Here is an 18,481-nt window from a genome sequence, read left to right on the forward strand (position 1 = left end):
GGTTGTTGATATCATCTTTCATAGCTGATAATTGGAGCCAGATGGTGCAAGCTCTAAGGTACTGTAGGGATATTTCCCTGTGTTCTCACCTTGCTGGTCTTAGCCTGTATAATCCTATACATCAAGATGGAGTCTGCAACCTATGACCTGCACATCAGTGAGCCAGCAAATTCAGCTTTCTGCTTGTGGAAAATCACTGGCAGTCATGTAACATCCAAGGACATGCTGTGGGCAACCAACCCCCCTTTATCTTCCTGAGAAGCTGAATAGGGAGTGAGACATGGCTCCAACAAGCAGGGTGAGAAACAGAAATGCATACCAAGAAGTAACAGTTTCAAGGTCATGAACAACGGCCGTTTCTTGCTCATCGAATGAGCTAGACAAGATCAGGATTGGTTCCCTCTGGTCACCTGGGAAGAAGGGACTGGAAAAGCGGGAACAAGAAGTTACTTGGTCGGAATCCATGGAAGAAGTTGGAGCTGGCAAGAAGACGAGAGAGACCTGATAAGGTCCACAACCTTGTGAACTGCCTATCTGGAGAAAGTACCAATTGGTTCAGCTGTACTGGCCTAGAGTGATTGTGACCCTGCTTGCTGCAGAGACCCTGTCCTATTTCTGAGACTAAGACTCGCTGGGAGAGACAGCTCGAGTCGGAGAAGGAACTAACTCTTATCTCATCCTGACTGCTGGAGAGACAGTGTGGTGAGGCACAGAGATTTATTTCCTATTAGTCTGGGATTAGTGTTGGTGTTTGTCTTAGCCAAGACTGGTTACGTCATAACTTCTGGTCAGGAGAAGCTGCTAATAACCGTATTTACCTCAGAACCATAGTTCAGTATTACAAATCAGATTGTGTAATTACCTAGTATTGTAGTCCAGAAAGAATCATTGTGTATAGTAATCAGTAGCAATCTAGTTTTGTGTTATTATCAGCAAATTATATAGTGGTATTTTGCTCAGCCTTGCTGCAGAGTTTTCTATTTTTGTATATCTTTTATGTCTATAATAAATCTAATATATATCTATCAGCTGGCTTTAGTTTGTTTCTCTCTTTCGGAAGCATTGGCTTGGTGCCAATCCAGGTTCTATTCATCCCTAGACAGAAATTGGGACCTGGGCGCAGATGAGGCTGGTGGGAGGTGTTTTCCTGTAAGTATCATTTGTGATTTACCTGCGGTACCAGATGGTTTGCCTTAGGATTAAAGCACAACATGTATTGCATTGAATGAAGGTCATACTAATGTGATTCACAAGTAAGAAAAGGTGAACTGGGTTAAGGGATATGAATGAGTAAGGTTGACCAAATAGGAGGTATTGAAGATACTTACATCTTGATATTCTTATATAGAGGGAACTAACCTAGCGGTGGGTAGGGAGGGACTAAAGAGTCAGAACCCCTGCAAGTGAAAAGAAATGACTTTGGGGGGGGGGGGGGGGTTCTGTTCTTTAAGAGATAGATGGAGGTAAAGTCAGCAGATTATCAAGGAAGTATTAAGAGAAAGGCACAAGATCAGATTAGCATCAATCAAACCAAAAGTCAGAAAATTCAGTTTAGCTCAGTGTAGTCTTGCTTTGTCTTAGGGAATGAAATGGGGATGTCATAACTACTAGTCCCTGCGTGCAACAGGGTAAACCCAGGACTGGGTCAATCCTGTCCTGTGAATCTGGATCCAGCTAGCAGCCTTAGTTTAAACGGAGTGCCCCCCTCCATATCCCTCTGGCGTCTCAGGGCCTCTTACCTTGTTCTTAATGGTTAAACTCAGTGGCTCCCCTCCATATCCCTCTGGGCTCTCAGGACCTTTACGTTGCCCTGAATGGTTAATCACAATTGCACCCCCCACCCCATATCCCTCTGGGGTCTCAGGGCCCCTTACCTTGCCCTGAATGGTGCAGAGAAGTCCATTCTTCTGGCAGAAGGCAGAGAAGAGATTCACCATGTCCAAGTTTGGCAGCTGTCCATTCAAACCCTCCACAGCAATATCTAAACTGGTGATCACATCACTGCTGATCTCTAATGAGACGGCAGCCTGAATCGCACCTGCACGTCCCATCATCACTGAAGACTTCATGCCTAGAGTGGGAGGGGACATGGGGGAATGTCAGTACAGGTGCCTTGGAAATAGCCTGTATGCCACAGCACTTCATTTCCTGACATTTACATCCCACATTTTCCAACAATTGTTTTAGTTCAATGTGGCTCACTATATATGTCATAGCAAAAAGGAAGAAAAAAAAAATCTTATACAACATTATCATAAAAATACAATATTTAAAAACAGTAAAATTATCAATATGACATCATTAAAAAAGAGAATTTGCCTTGAATCACTGTCCCTCAGAAAAAAAATTTCTAAAGAAAAAGTTTTCAAATGTTTATGGAAGCTCAAGTGATTTCCTATACACCTTAATTCACTAGGTAAAGAATTCCACCATTTGATATTCTGAAGGAAAATCTGGCAGAATATACTGACTTATAGATACGATCCTTACAACTAGTGTAGGAAAGGATAAGATAATTCCTAGTTCCAATTTCTGCATTCCGTGGTGCAAGATTCACCACTCCCTGCAGTGTTTATCCAATCCTACCCTAGCTGAGATAATTTAATTACTTCTCAGATCTCATGTGCAACTCTCTTTAAATTAGTTCACTTATTTTCTAACTCCTCTTACCTATCTATAGTTGGGCACTTATACCCTACACTGTCTATTAAAATGTTTTATTACGTATTGTGCTGACATTGTTAATATACTATGCCGTACTTCGTATTGTTATTTGAATATTTTACTGCTGTAATTGTCTATTGCTTATGTTTTATTTATTCTTACTGTACACCACCTTGAGTGAATTCCTTAAAAAAATGCAGTAAATAAATCCTAATAAATACATATGTCCTGGAGCTAATCCAAAAAGTATTTGATATAAAAAAATACATGATTTAATTTATTTATTAGGATTTATTTACTGCCTTTTTGAAGGAATTCACTCAAGGCAGTATACAGCAAGAATAAGTCAAATAAATATAAGCAATAGACAATTAAAGCAGTAAAAATATTCAAACAACAATACAAAGTATGGCCTAGTATGCTACATTACAATGTCAACACAATACATAAAACATTTTAATAAACAGCATAGGGTATAAGCAAAGATGAAACATACAGATAGATATGAGAGTAACAGGGGTAAGAAAATATGTGCTTTAATTGGAAGCCAATGTAATGCATGTAATGATGGGCTTACTCTTTCAAAACGGGATTTTCTCTAATCAGCCTTGCTGCTGTATTTTGTGATATTTATATTTTTTTCAAAACTTTTTCCTTATAACCACCATATACCCAATTGTATTAATCAGCCTGCACCAGCACCATAGTTTGAACCAGCCTGATCAGATTTCAATCATTTTATTTATTTGTTGCATTTGTACCCCACATTTTCCCACCTATTTGAAGGCTCAATGTGGCTTACATAGTACCGTCAAAGGGGTTTGCCCAGTCGGTTGAATAAATACAAGGTTGTATGGTGATCGAATGAAATATATGTGGAGGGTCGGAAGGGATGAAGGTTGAGTGTTGTCCAGTACGATCATTAGTCATGCTGTGTTACTTGGTGAAGAGGTTTATGTAGGGTCGTTGGGGTAGGCCTTTTTGAAGAGGTTGGTTTTTAGTGATTTCCTGAAGTTCAGGTGGTCATGGATTGTTTTCACAGCTTTTGGGAGGCCATTCCATAGTTGTGCGCTTATGTAGGAGAAGCCAGATGTGCAAGTTGTTTTGTACTTCAGTCCTTTGCAATTTGGGTAGTGTAGGTTTAGGTATGATCTTGACGATCCGACTCTGTTTCTTATTGGTAGATTTATACGGTCTGTCATGTATCCTGGGACTATGCCATATGTAATTTTGTAGACTGGAGTGCAGATTTTGAAGATGATCTGTTCTTTGATTGGGAGCCAATGCAGCTTTTCTCGAAGGGGTTTGGCACTTTCGAAGCGTGTTTTGCTGAATAACAACATGGCTGCTGTATTTTGAGCGGTCTGGAGATTTTTTGTGAGTTGTTCTTTGCATCCCGCATAGATTCTGTTGCAATAATCTGCAAGACTTAGGACCATCGATTGTATTAGGTTTTGAAAGGTTTCCCTTGGGAAGAAAGGTTTTAATCGCTTGAGCTGCCACATTGAATAGAACATTTTCTTTATTACAGAGTTTACTTGGCTCTCGAGAGTAAGGTTGCGACCGAGTGTGACGCAGAGTACTTTCAAGCTGTCTGAGGTAGGGAGGGTGTGTCCTGGGGTATTTATGGTTGTTGGTTTGTACTTGTTACGTTGAGAGGAGAGGATGAGGCAGTGTGTTTTTTCAGTGTTCAGTTTCAGTTGGAATGAGTTTGCCCATGATGTTCAGGCCATCGTTGATTTTATAGGTTATTTCTGTCAAGTTATGTCTGAAGGGGTTGTAGATTGTAACATCATCTGCTTAGATGAACGGGTTCAGGCCTCGATTAGATAAGGACTGTGCCAGTGGAATGATCATTATGTTGAAGAGTATTGGTGATAGTGGTGATCCTTGAGGCACTCCGAAAACTGCTTTCCACGGTGGTGATATGTTTGAGTTTGATTTTACTTGATAAGTTCTGGTGGTTAGAAAACCTTTGATCCAATTAAATACATTTCCTTCAATCCTGAAGTGGCTAAGTAGTCTTAGTAATATGTTGTGGTTTACCATGTGGAATGCGCTCGACATGTCGAACTGGAAGAGGAGTATGCTTTTACCTATGGCTATCTCCTGCTTGAATTTGGCCAGGAGGGTGACTAGGACAGTTTCGGTACTATGGTGAGAGCGGAATCCTGATTGTGAATTATGTAATATTGAGAACTTGTCCAGGTATTCCATAAGCTGTTTAGTCACCAAACTCTCCATCATTTTTACTACTAGTGGGATAGACGCAACTGGGAGGTAGTTGGTGAGATCGTTTATGCTTTTCTTGGCGTCTTTTGGTATTGGGGTGAGTAGGATGTTACCATATTCCTCAGGGAAGAGACCTTGTTGTAACATGAAGTTTTGGTGGGATGTGAGGTCTGCTATGAAGTGGTCAGGGGCGGATTTTAGTAGATGACTGGGACATGTATCCAGTTTGCAGTGGGTCTTGGCGGACCTGTGAATCACTTGTGTAACTGATTCGGTGTTGAGGAGGTTAAATGTTGTCCAAATATGATCAGCTGGGTATCCATCGGAGGTTAGGTCCAGATCGTTGAAGAAGTTTTCAATGTCAGTGTTGTGATGAGGAAGTGTGCTGCGTAATTTTATTATTTTTTTGTTAAAGTAGTTAGCAAGTTTGTCTGTGTTGGTTGTGGTGGTGTCTAGTAACTTATTTACGAGTTGGAATAGTTTCTTCATGTCTTTGTAATCCTGTCCTAGTTTGGTTTTGTAGTAGGACCTTTTGGTTTGTTTTATTGCATATTTGTATTTTCTGTGTATTTGGTCCCATGCGTTGAGTGTATGTTCATCTTTTATTTTTTTCCATGCTCGTTCAAGTTTCCTGGATTGTGTTTTGAGTTTTTTTAGTTCATCATTGAACCATGGTATAGTGTTCTGTCTTTTTGATATTCTTCTTTTTAAGGGTGCTATTTCATTTAGTACGCTGCTGCATCTGTCATCCCAGCGGTTGAGAAAAAGTATGGAATCAGTTCGTGTTGTCCATTCATTGTCATATATCTGTTGCCAGAATACTTGTGGATCTATTTGCCCTCTTGTAGTGTAAGTTGTATGTTCTGGTGTGTGGTTTGAACCCTTCTTCCGCCAGTTTAATTCTGCAGCTCGACTTATTTTCCGCCAGAATCGTTACGCCCACACTAGCCCACTCCTCAAGTCACTTCATTGGCTCCCTATCCGCTTCCGTATACAGTTCAAGCTCCTCTTGCTGACCTTTAAATGCATCCACTCTATGACTCCTCACTACCTCTCCTCTCTCATCTCTCTCTACATCCCTCCCCGTGAACTCTGCTCTCTACACAAATCTCTCTTGTTGTCCCCCTTCTCTTCTACCGCTAACTCCAGACTTCGTTCCTTTTGTCTTGTGGCACCTTATGCCTGGAACTGTCTTCCTGAACCCATATGTCTAGCTCCTTCTTTACCTTTTTTAAAATCTATGCTCAAAACTCACCTTTTCACTTCTGCCTTTGGCTCCTAACCGTTACTCATTTGCCCTCCTCCTCCCTGTTCCTCTCTACCCTGTAATTCCCTTCCCTTACCTGTAATGTCTCATCTGTCTGTTTCTACCTAGATTGTAAACTCTTTGAGAAGGGACTGTCTCTCTATGTCAAGTGTTCAGCGCTGCGTGCGTCTGGTAGCGCTATATAAATGCTAATAGTAGTAGTTTAAGGTTAGGTTCAATTTGTAATGGTCGGTCCAAGGTGTTGCTGTCCATTTGATGTCTGTTTTTAATAGGTTATGATCTGTGGACAATTTATGTGATAGAAGGTCCAATGTGTGTCCCTTGATATGGGTAGTTTGCATGTGAGGCCATTTGAGATCTGTCTTGTCTGCAAGGAAGGTGAGCCCTTAGGTCCCGCAAGGCCCCGAAGGACCTCAAAGGACAGCCGTGCAACCCCAAGTCTTCACCCGCAGCGACTGCCGTTCACCAAGGGTTGAGCCCCCAGCTGCAGGCGGTCAACGGGACTTCTGGAACCGCGGGGTTGACAAACTGACCCAGGCTGGAACCAGGAGCGAAGAAAATGGAGAAGTCCCAAAAACAGGCAACAGGTCAGGGCAGGCAGCTCACAGCGTAGTCAGAATCAGGCAAAAGGTCAAGGCAGGCGGCTAGCAGAGTAAACCAGGCACAGTCCAAAAGTCAAAACTAGTAGAACAAGGAAACCAACTGAGAACAAGAACAAACGGAGACTGGCCTCGGGAAACAGAACCTGAAGCAATGTCCTATCTCAGGCCCGCTCCTTAAATACTGTCAGCATTCAACCGCCCAGCCCCCGTAAACATAGCCGGCCAATCAGAACCTGGTTATCGACAGAACCCTTCTGATTGTCTCTGTCCGACCTCCCAGGCGGGACTACAGCCCTGGCCTCCCAATCTAACTCCTCTGAGGCGGAGCTTCGGGTTCCCATGCCCGAGAGTGAAGGAGACGCTGGCCATCGCGCCTCAGCGCCATTTCCCCCACTGGCGCAAGCACAGACCCCATAGCCGGCGATCAAGAGTCCAGCAGCCGCGATCGCCGGCCCCCGGCCTCTGCCCCGGACTGGGCGGCCATCACCGCGGCGAGCCCCGGCTCCCCGCCGCGGCCTCAAGAAAGCCGGCCTTCGCCGTGGCGGATGCCGGCTCCTGCTTCCCGCAGAGGAGCAGCCGGAGGGAGCGACGGATGTGACAAGATCCCAGGACTGTAGGAAGTCTTTACATTCACGTACATTTGTGGAAGGTTAATATCACCTAGTATTAGTGTGTTAGAGTTGTTTACACAATTGTTTGATATGAAGTCCTTGAAGATGGGCTGGCATTCATTCCAGTTGCCAGGTGGTCTGTAGAACAGGACGCAGTTCAGGTGACCGATCAGTTGTTATGGATTCTAAATGAGGCAATTTCTAGTTGGGGTGTTATGGAGTCGGCAATGGTTTCGGTGGTGATTTGTTCTCGGTAGATTAGTGCTATGCCTCCGCCTCTCTTTTCCAATCTGGTCCGATGAGTAATTTTGTAACCTGGAGGGCATAGTTCAAGGATTATGGGGTCCTTTTGGTTGTGGATCCATGTTTCATTGACAAAGATAAGATCGAGGTTTTCTGAGGTGATCCAGTCTGATATTGTTGTTGTTTTGTTAATTACGGACCTAGCATTGATGTAGCCCACCTGGATATTTTGGTATGGGGCTGCTAGGTTTGGTGTTATGTGGATTTTTGTTAGTTGTTGCTTCTTGGGTGGTGTGTGTTTGTTGTGGTCATTCCTCCCATTTCGTTGGTGATTTCCATGTTTAAATAATCTTCCTTTAGTGTGGTGAGTGTCAGTTTGATGGAGTGTGGAATGTTTGATCAGTCTTTGGTGATTTTGTAGGATGGGTATGAAGTAATGTTCTGTGAGTGGGATGGATAATGCTAGGTGGATCAGTGAAAGGGAATAGATTACCAGAAGTATTTTGATTGTGTTCATTTTGGTGTCAGTTTAGGATAAATAGATAGATTACTCACAGTCAAATGCTCGGGAGCGATGTCCTGGGAACAGAGCACTGTAGCTCTAGACACCGTTCTGCTGGTTGGAAGCAGAGAGGCTCCGTTAGAAAGGTTGTTATGTTGTTGGTTTGAGGCAGAGACCGGTCAGTAGTCAGCCTGGAGCAGCAATCATGGGCTGTCGTTGTCACCGTGTTTCGAGTTGGTCTGATACTCAGGAGTGATCTCCTCAGTGTGTGCTCTGGGCACCATACTGCCGGTTGGGAGCAGGGAGGCTTCGTAGAGAAGGGTGATATTATGTTGGTTTGAGGCAGGGTCCATTCAGTAGTCAGCCTGGGGCAGCAGTTACAGGCCGTCGCTGACGACGTGCTGCAGTTTCTTAGGACTGTATCCGGGGTGTCGTCTCGCGCACTTCTCGTCGCCGTTTCAACCACCCCAACCACGGTGCCGTTGGGTGATTCCTGCTGGTCTTTTATGGTCTTAGGCCAGATTTTACAAAGGCATTCATAGGACCAACTGTAGCATTAGATCAAGCACATATATGGGTCAAATTCCAATCTATGGGTGATATGCAGATAGGTAAACCTTGGAGATTTCCTCATGATCTCTACTCCGATATGAAATTTAAAGATTATCTTCTATAGAAATGGGAGAATTTTAGACAATTTAATCAAGAACATGAACAGGATGCAGTCCTTTACTGAGATACGGCTAAAATGGTACTGCATTGGGGGGGGGGGGGGGGGAATTATTGCTGAAATAGCCTGTTAACTTCTAATCCCATGGTTAATAATGTGGATAAAACGCTTGTTTGTTGGGCAACGGGACAGTCAGTATGGCCAGAAGTATTTACAAAATTAACAGGTGTGGAGCTGCCTACTGTGGACTCCTTTCAGTATTTAGAGGTTATTATTGATTTCCAGCTTAGTTTTACAGCCCATGTTGATCCACTGGTTTGGCAGGGGTTTTCAGTTATTCGTAAATTATGGGCAGTGAAAGGTTTTGCTAATGAGAAAACATTTCAAGTGTTGATTCATTCGCTTTTTATGTCACAGTTTATTATGCTATTAGTAGCCTGAGGGAAAAGTCCATTGAACATTATTAAATTTTTTTTTTTTTTTTTTTGGTGGGGGGGGGGTGGGTTGCCGGGTTCTTGAAGCCTGGATTGGCCGCTGTTGGAGACAGGATGCTGGGCTTGATGGACCCTTCCCTTGGTCTTTTCCCAGTATGGCGGTGCTTATGTACTTGCTAGAATTTCTACTGATAACTGAGGAACTGGAAAACTTAGGGTTAACATTTATGTCTTAATATTGTAAGAAACTGTGAATTGTGGAGAAAGATGCGACCCTCAGCTTTCTCTCTGACCTCAGGAAAAGGCCTAATTAGTGAGAACAGTATTGGTTTTGAAAGTTAAGAGAGGCCCCAGGATGAAGGAAGAATACAAACTTAAAAATAGACTACAAGGTGCTTATCTATTTATAGATTAGCATTGCTGTTGATAATTGTTTTTCTCCTCAGTTCCCAGGTTGCAAAAATAGCATGTTTAGGTTAACTGTTAGTATTGTTATAATTTCAAAATCTATAGTTGAGAAAAATATTGTGTATTAGACATGTTTTGCAGTTCTGAAAATCATCTGTATCCTACCTATCAATCAAAGTCTCTGTTTTGTTTTCTTGTTGACCTATTGATTTCTTTGAATAGAACTAATTGTGAGCTGACCCTCTGATGTAAGCTGTTTTCTGCCTATATAAAACTTTCTACACTTTCTTTGTCAGGGAAGAAACTCATGAGAGGAGAACTGACATCTGATTCAGTGACAAGTAAATGCTGTTGTTTAAACATTTTTTTACACATTGCCCTGGATGTATCTTGTAAACTATGACGTATCATTATTACAATATCATGGAACAGATCTCAATGCCTACATATATGTAATCAAAATTCTGCATTCCATTAATATTTGATTATGCCAATATTACATCACAATGTTATGATATAGAGCCCATTATGTAAATAGGGATCATTTGTTTCCCTTTTAGATTTGTTTTCCTTTATAACTAATTTGATTTGATAAGACTACTATGATAATAACTTGTTTGATTAAGCCTATATGTATGTACTTATAATTTTGATGAAATCTATAATGAGATATCAATTATGTATATTGTCATAGTTGTGTGCATCATCAGCATTACTATCATATCTCTCTATATAAAAGGCAACACCAATGTTCTATGAAGCCTCCAGACGGAAGTGTGAAGGGGGAGAGATATCTGGTTTCCCCATGAGTGTCTGCCCCGCCCTCTCTGTAACACAAACAGTCAGTGAAGGAAAACAGCAGAGCACGAAATCAAATCTCTGGCTCTGTAACAGTGAAGGACTCAGAGGGGGGAGGGGAGAGAGGCCAGAGGGCAGGGACACACACACTCCCACATGCACACAGAAGAAAACATTGCTAGCCCCCGTTTCATTTGCATCAGAAACGGGGCTTTTTTACTAGTCTTACATACTTCACGCTTTATATATTCTGTATTTTACATTTGTATTTTTTATTGTTGTTTTATGACCTTTGGTTCTAATTGTGTGTGTTTTATTTCTGTATATTGATTTTGAATTTTATGTTTTTAGACCCATGAAGAAGGCTTGTCGCCAAAACACGGACCATGTAGGGTCCCAATAAACTTTGTTTGAAGCCCTTACTTCTTTGCTTGGGCTGGTCATTTGGATTTGGTCTTCTTCCACCCTTGGTTTGTTTTGCTTAGAAAACTTCTTGCCAGCATATATCCCTCTGAATAAAGGAAACTTAACCGACCACTCTATCTTGCAGTGTTAATTAGCAGCCTGGATCTACGTAACATTAAGAAGTTTCAGACACTTCAACATGCTGCTTTGAGGATTTTAGGTAAAGCAGCTCATTTTGATCATATTATGCCTTTATTTGTATGTTATCATTGGTTGCCTGTGTTTTATCATATTCGGTTTAACTGGTTGGTTTTAACTCATCAGGCTTTTTATAAAAAAGCCCTTTCATCATTATCATTTTTAGTTCATGAATATGTACCAGCTTAATCTTTGAGGTCTAAGGATATGTTATTATTAACTGTCCCTCCAGTTAAGGAGACTCACCTGATGTCTACTAGAAAGAGGGCTTTTTTTTTATTTGTCACCTTTCTTATGGCAGTCTCTTCCTCATTTTTTTATGGGAAGTGCAATCTTTATCTTGGTTTAAACATTTATTGAAGATACATTTTTTTCATCTGGCTTTTAATGTGGATCTTCCGAAGGGTTAGCGGAGATGGGGCCTAATATGTGCCTCAGATTAATTTTAATGTTTGCTTTTTATCTCTATCTATTTCTTTTCTGTCTTGTTGTTGAAGTTATTTTCTATTTAATTTTATTATATTGTAGACCACTGTGATCTTAAATTTTTTTAAGCCTAGTGGTATAGAAAATGGAATAAGCTATAACTACAACTACAAAGTTGTACTAAATAGAAGCTAAGAGATTATGCTATTCTTAGACTAGAATGTAACTTAGTCCACCAGTGCCACCTATGCAGCACAAATCCTAGAGCATACCATAAAACTCAACTGCCAGCTGTACAAGAATCCTTAAACAAGCTTTTACATTGAGCCAAAAAAAAACAAACAAACAAACCCCAACCCCCCCCCCCCCCCCCCCAGCAATATACTACCAGCATCAACCATATAAATATAGAAACAAAGCTGAAAAACTGCTGGCTAGGCTATTGGCAAGCTGGAAAGGGCCGTGGAAAGTTTTAGTGCTTAAAAATGCATTAGGTCACCAAGTACACTCTGACAAGCAGATTTATGATATTTTTAAAACATTTCAGGATTTATATACGCAGGACCGAGCAGATGCACTCTCCCCCAAGGAAAAATTAGTTCTTACCTGGTAATTTTCTTTCCATTAGTTCCAACAAATCAATTCAGAGACTTGTGGTTATGTCCGTCTACCAGCACGTGGAGATAGAGAACACACCAAAGCTCTGCCACGTAGGACCCTGTGCAGCAACCTCACTTTCAGTATTGTCGATACCCAAGCAGTGAACCAATAATGAACCAAGAGTGAAATCTCCTACCTCTATAGAACAAGAATAACATATAACCACCAACAGGAACTATCCAACCAGAACACTGAGTAAGCCAACCAGGCACTGCTATAGCACCATAACTATCTAGCCAAAACAAAAATGGAGAGATACAGGGTGGGCCTCTGGAGTGATCTGTTAGGACTAATGGAAAGAAAATTATTAGGTAAGAACTAATTTTTCCTTCCATAGCATCCCACAGATCAATCCAGAGCCTTGAGGACGTACAGAAGCAGGAGGTAATGATGCTGGGGCTGCTTGATAACAGTGATCATATGATCAGATTTGATATCGGCTATGGAATAAGTACACACAGGAAATCCAATACATTAGCATTTAACTTTCAAAAAGGAGACTATGACAAAATGAGAAGAACGGTGAAAATAAAAACTTAAGAGAAGTAGCTGCGAAGGTCAAAAATTTACATCAGGCATGGATGCTGTTCAAAAATACCAGGTATATTCCATATATTAAAAAAGGAGGAAGGCAGGCCAAGCAACAGCCAGCATGGTTAAAAAGTGAGGTGAAGGAAGCTATAGAGCTAAAAGAAATTCCTTCAGAAAATGGAAGAAGGATCCAACTGAAAATAATAAGTACATAAGTAATGCCACACTGGGAAAAGACCAAAAGGTCCATCAAGCCCAGCATCCTGTCCACGACAGCGGCCAATCCAGGCCAAGGGCACCTGGCAAGCTTCCCAAATGTATAAACATTCTATACATGTTATTCCTGGAATTGTGGATTTTTCCCGTCCATTTAGTAGAGGTTTATGGACTTGTCCTTTAGGAAACCGTCTAACCCCTTTTTAAACTCTGCTAAGCTAACCGCCTTCACTACATTCTCCGGCAACGAATTCCAGAGTTTAATTATGCGTTGGATGAAGAACAATTTTCTCCGATTTGTTTTAAATTTACTACACTGTAGTTCCATCGCATGCCCCCTAGTCCTAGTATTTTTGGAAAGCGTGAACAGACGCTTCACATCCACCTGTTCCACTCCACTCATTATTTTATATACCTCTATCATGTCTCCCCTCAGCCGTCTCTTCTGCAAGCTGAAAAGCCCTAGCCTCCTTAGTCTTTCCTCATAGGGAAGTTGTCCCATCCCCGCTATCATTTTAGTTGCCCTTCACTGCACCTTTTCCAATTCTACTATATCTTTCTTGAGATGCGGCGACCAGAATTGAACACAGTACTCAAGGTGTGGTCGCACCATGGAGCGATACAACGGCATTATAACATCCTCACACCTGTTTTCCATACCTTTCCTAATAATACCCAACATTCTATTCGCTTTCCTAGTCGCAGCAGCACACTGAGCAGAAGGTTTCAGCATATTATCGACGACGACACCCAGATCCCTTTCTTGGTCCGTAACTCCTAACGTGGAACCTTGCATGACTTAGCTATAATTCGGGTTCTTTTTTCCCACATGCATCACCTTGCACTTGCTCACATTAAACGTCATCTGCCATTTAGCCGCCCAGTCTCCCAGTCTCGTAAGGTCCTCTTGTAAGTTTTCACAATCCTGTCGCGATTTAACAACTTTGCATAACTCTGTGTCATCAGCAAATTTAATTACCTTGCTAGTTACTCCCATCTCTAAATCATTTATAAATATGTTAAAAAGCAGTGGTCCTAGCACAGACCCCTGAGGAACCCCACTAACTACCCTTCTCCATTGTGAATACTGCCCATTTAACCCCACTCTCTGTTTCCTATCCTTCAACCAGTTTTTAATCCACAATAGGACATTTCCTCCTATCCCATGACCCTCCAATTCCTCTGTAGCCTTTCATGAGGTACCTTGTCAAATGCCTTTTGAAAATCCAGATAGACAATATCAACTGGCTCCCCTTTGTCCACATGTTTGTTTACTCCTTCAAATAATTGAAGTAAATTGGTGAGGCAAGATTTCCCCACACAAAAGCCATGCTGACTTGGTCTCAGTAATCCATGTCCTTGGATGTGCTCTGTAATTTTGTTTTTGATAATAGTTTGTACCATTATCCCCGGCACCGATGTCAGTCTCACCGGTCTATAATTTCCCGGATCTCCCCTGGAACCATTTTTAAAAATCGGCGTTACATTGGCCACCCTCCAATCTTCCGGTACCACGCTCGATTTTAAGGATAAATTACATATCACTAACAGTAGCTCCGCAAGCTCATTTTTCAGTTCTATCAGTACTCTAGGATGAATACCATCCGGTCCAGAAGATTTGCTACTCTTCAGTAGCAAAAGCATAAGGAATGGAAAGTCAAATGCAAAGCACTGATAAGGAAGGCAAAGAGGGACTTCGAAAACAAGATTGCATTGGAGGCACAAACACATACTAAAACATTTTTAGATATATTAAAAGCAAGAAGCCGGCAAAAATATCAGTTGGACCACTAGATGACTGAGGAACAAAAGGGGCTTTCAAGGAAGACAAAGCCATAGCGAAGAGATTAAATTCATTCTTTGCTTCGGTCTTACTCTTCACCAAGGAAGATTTGGGAGTAATACCGGTGCCAGAAATGGTATTCAAAGCTGACGAGTCAGAGAAACTGAATGAAATCTCTATAAACCTGGAAAAGTAATGGCGCAATTTGACAAACTGAAGAGTAGCAAATCGCCTGGACTGGATGGTATTCATCCCAGAGTACTAATAGACTTGAAAAATGAACGTGCAGAACTATTGTTAGTAATATGTAAGGTAAAATTATGTATAATCATACCTGATAATTTTCTTTCCATTAATCATAGCTGATCAATCCATAGACTGGTGGGTTGTGTCCATCTACCAGCAGGTGGAGATAGAGAGCAAACTTTTGCCTCCCTATATGTGGTCATGTGCTGCCGGAAACTCCTCAGTATGTCGATATCAAAGCTCCATCCGCAGGACTCAGCACTTAGAGAATTACACCCACGAAGGGACACTCTGCCCAGCTCACCACCGCCGAAACGGGGGAGGGGAATTAACCCAGCTCATCCCCACACAAGTGGGGGAGGGGAATCCGTCCAGCTCATCCCCGCGGAGCGGGGGAGGGACACCACACCCGCCGATGCGGGGGGATCTGGCTTATCCTGGAACCGCGGGAGGAGCTGACTGACCCTAACACCGCCGAAGCGGGAGGGGTACAAAGCTGCCCTACAGCCGCACGAAGCGGGAGGGAGTGCCGGCAGAATTTTAAGTCTCAATCCAGCCCCGTAAAACGGAGGGGAGAGGAATGCAGCAGCTCACTGTAACACAAACTCGTCTTAACTCTTGAAGAATCCAAGTGAAAAACTTGAACACGAAGTCTTTCTGAAGTAACTGAAGACTAAACTTGAACCTGAAATGCAACCAGAATAAAAACAGTACAGATATCTGGGAGGGGCTATGGATTGATCAGCTATGATTAATGGAAAGAAAATTATCAGGTATGATTATACATAATTTTACCTTCCATATCATCAAGCTGATCAATCCATAGACTGGTGGGATGTACCGAAGCAGTACTCACCCAGGGCGGGACATTGAAATCCCTGACCTCAACACTGAAGCTCCAAACCGGGCCTCCGCCCGTGCAGCCACAGTCAAACGGTAATGCTTGGAGAATGTATGAGCCGAAGCCCAAGTTGCCGCCTTGCATATCTCTTCCAAGGAGACGGATCCGGCCTCTGCCATCGAGGCCGCCTGAGCTCTCGTGGAGTGAGCCTTCAGCTGGATAGGCGGCACCTTCCCCGCGGCCACATAAGCCGCTGCAATGGCTTCCTTGACCCATCTTGCCACTGTAGGCTTAGCAGCCTGCAGACCCTTACGAGGACCTGCAAACAGGACAAACAGATGATCCGATTTCCGGAAATCATTGGTCACTTCCAAGTATCTGATGATGACTCGTCTCACATCCAGATATTTAAGAGCAGAGTACTCCTCTGGGTAGTCCTCCCTACGAAAGGAAGGGAGACAGAGCTGCTGATTCACATGGAATCGAGAAACAATCTTGGGCAGGAAGGAAGGCACTGTGCGAATAGTCACTCCTGCCTCAGTGAACTGCAGAAAAGGCTCTCGACATGAGAGCGCCTGGAGCTCGGAAACTCTTCTGGCTGAAGTGATAGCCACCAAAAAGACTGCTTTCAACGTCAGGTCTTTCAGAGATGCCCTCGACAAGGGTTCCAAAGGCGGCTTCTGCAATGCTCTTAGTACCAGGTTGAGATTCCACGCAGGCACCACTGAGTGCAGAGGAGGGCGCAGGTGATTAACTCCCTTGAGAAAGCGCACCACATCTGGCTGCGAAGCCAGAGAAGCACCCTTCAGGCGGCCCCTGAAGCAAGCCAGAGCCGCTACCTGGACTTTAAGGGAACTGAGCGACAGGCCTTTCTCCAGACCTTCTTGCAGGAACGCCAACACTGAAGAAATTGGAGCAGTGAAGGGAGAAAGTGAGCCTGCTTCACACCACGCTGCAAAGATACGCCAAACCCTGGCGTAAGCAGTAGAAGTAGAGCGCTTCCTCGCTCTCAGCATAGTGGCGATGACCTTGTCTGAGAAGCCCTTCTTCCTCAGACACTGCCGCTCAATAGCCAGGCCGTAAGACCAAAGGGGGAGGGATCCTCCATCACCACGGGACCCTGATGTAACAGGCCCTGCTCCACTGGCAGCCGCAGAGGATCGTCGACTGAGAGCCTGATCGAGTCCGCATACCAGGGACGCCTGGGCCAATCTGGACCCACCAGGATTACCCTGCCGGGATGCTTTGCCACCCGGTCTAGCACCCTGCCCAACATGGGCCAGGGCGGGAACACATAGAGAAGCTCTTGTGTCGGCCACTGTTGGAGAAGAGCATCTACTCCCAGGGATCGAGGGTCCCGTCCTCTGCTGAAAAAGCGCGGCACTTGGCAATTGGCCGATGACGCCATCAGATCTAGGCTCGGCTGGCCCCAGCGCTTCGTGATGTCCAAGAACGCCTGAGCAGATAGCTGCCACTCTCCGGGCTCCAAGGTATGGCGACTGAGAAAGTCCGCCTTGACATTCATGACTCCGGCAATGTGGGCCGCTGAAAGCTGCTCCAGGTTCACTTCCGCCCACTGGCAAAGATTCATAGCCTCCTTGGCTAGAGGGGCGCTCTTGGTACCTCCCTGGCGGTTGACATAGGCCACAGCCGTGGCATTGTCCGACAGGACCCGTACAGGCTTCAACACCAGTACCGGGATGAACTCCAAAAGCGCCAACCGAATGGCTCTGAGTTCCAGGAGGTTGATAGACCACTTTGCCTCTGCAGGAGACCAGAGCCCCTGCGCTGTCCTTCCCAAGCAGTGGGCTCCCCAGCCCGACAACGAGGCGTCCATCGTGACGACAATCCACTCTGGGGTCACCAGAGGTATTCCCGCAGACAACTTGTCTGTCTGCATCCACCAGCTCAGCGCCTTGCGCACTGCTGGGTCCAAGGGAAGGCGCACAGCATAATCCTCCGACATCGGAGTCCAGCGCTGCAGCAAAGAGTGTTGAAGTGGTCTCATATGAGCCCTGGCCCAGGGCACAACTTCCATCGTGGCCGTCATAGAGCCCAACAGCTGCACATAATCCCAAGCCCGAAGGGGAGAGGCTACTAGGAACTGGTCCACCTGAGCCTGAAGTTTGACAATCCGATTGTCTGGCAGGAACACTCTGCCCACTTGGGTGTCGAATCGAACTCCCAGGTACTCCAGGGACTGAGTCGGGCGCAGCTGGCTCTTCTCCCAGTTGATGATCCATCCCAGGGAGCTCAAAAGAGCAACTACCCAGTCCACAGCTTTGCCGCACTCTGCATAAGAGGGGGCTCGGATCAACCAGTTGTCCAGATAAGGATGGACTTGTACCCCTTCCTTTCGTAGGAAGGCCGCGATGACCACCATTACTTTGGAAAAGGTCCGCGGAGCAGTAGCCAACCCGAAAGGGAGGGCTCTGAACTGGAAGTGTCATCCCAGGACTGCAAAACGCAGAAAGCATTGATGAGGAGGCCAGATGGGAATATGCAGGTACGCTTCCTTGATGTCCAAGGATGCCAGGAACTCTCCTGCCTTCACTGCCGCTATAACAGAGCGGAGAGTCTCCATGCGAAAGTGCCGCACTTTCAAGGCCCGATTGACCCCTTTGAGGTCGAGGATAGGCCGGACAGAACCTCCTTTCTTTGGTACCACAAAGTAATGGAGTAACGTCCCTTGCCAAGCTGACTTTCTGGCACCGGAACGACCGCGCCCAGGCGGATCAGATTGT

At 44.1% G+C, this 18,481-nt stretch overlaps 1 protein-coding gene across 3 annotated transcripts in view; it reads right to left on the minus strand.

The window, feature by feature from the left end:
- The window catches only part of GPAA1 (glycosylphosphatidylinositol anchor attachment 1), a 93,340-nt gene that overhangs the window by 31,585 nt on the left and 43,274 nt on the right, over positions 1-18,481 (minus strand). For all 3 annotated transcript variants that reach the window (XM_030220069.1, XM_030220079.1, XM_030220087.1), the window contains one exon: positions 1,875-2,071. In XM_030220069.1, coding sequence (XP_030075929.1) covers positions 1,875-2,071 — 197 coding nt within the window. The remainder of the gene's footprint in view (positions 1-1,874; positions 2,072-18,481) is intronic.

Source organism: Microcaecilia unicolor, chromosome 1, assembly GCF_901765095.1.
Source record: "Microcaecilia unicolor chromosome 1, aMicUni1.1, whole genome shotgun sequence".
NCBI classification, from domain to species: Eukaryota; Metazoa; Chordata; class Amphibia; order Gymnophiona; family Siphonopidae; genus Microcaecilia; species Microcaecilia unicolor.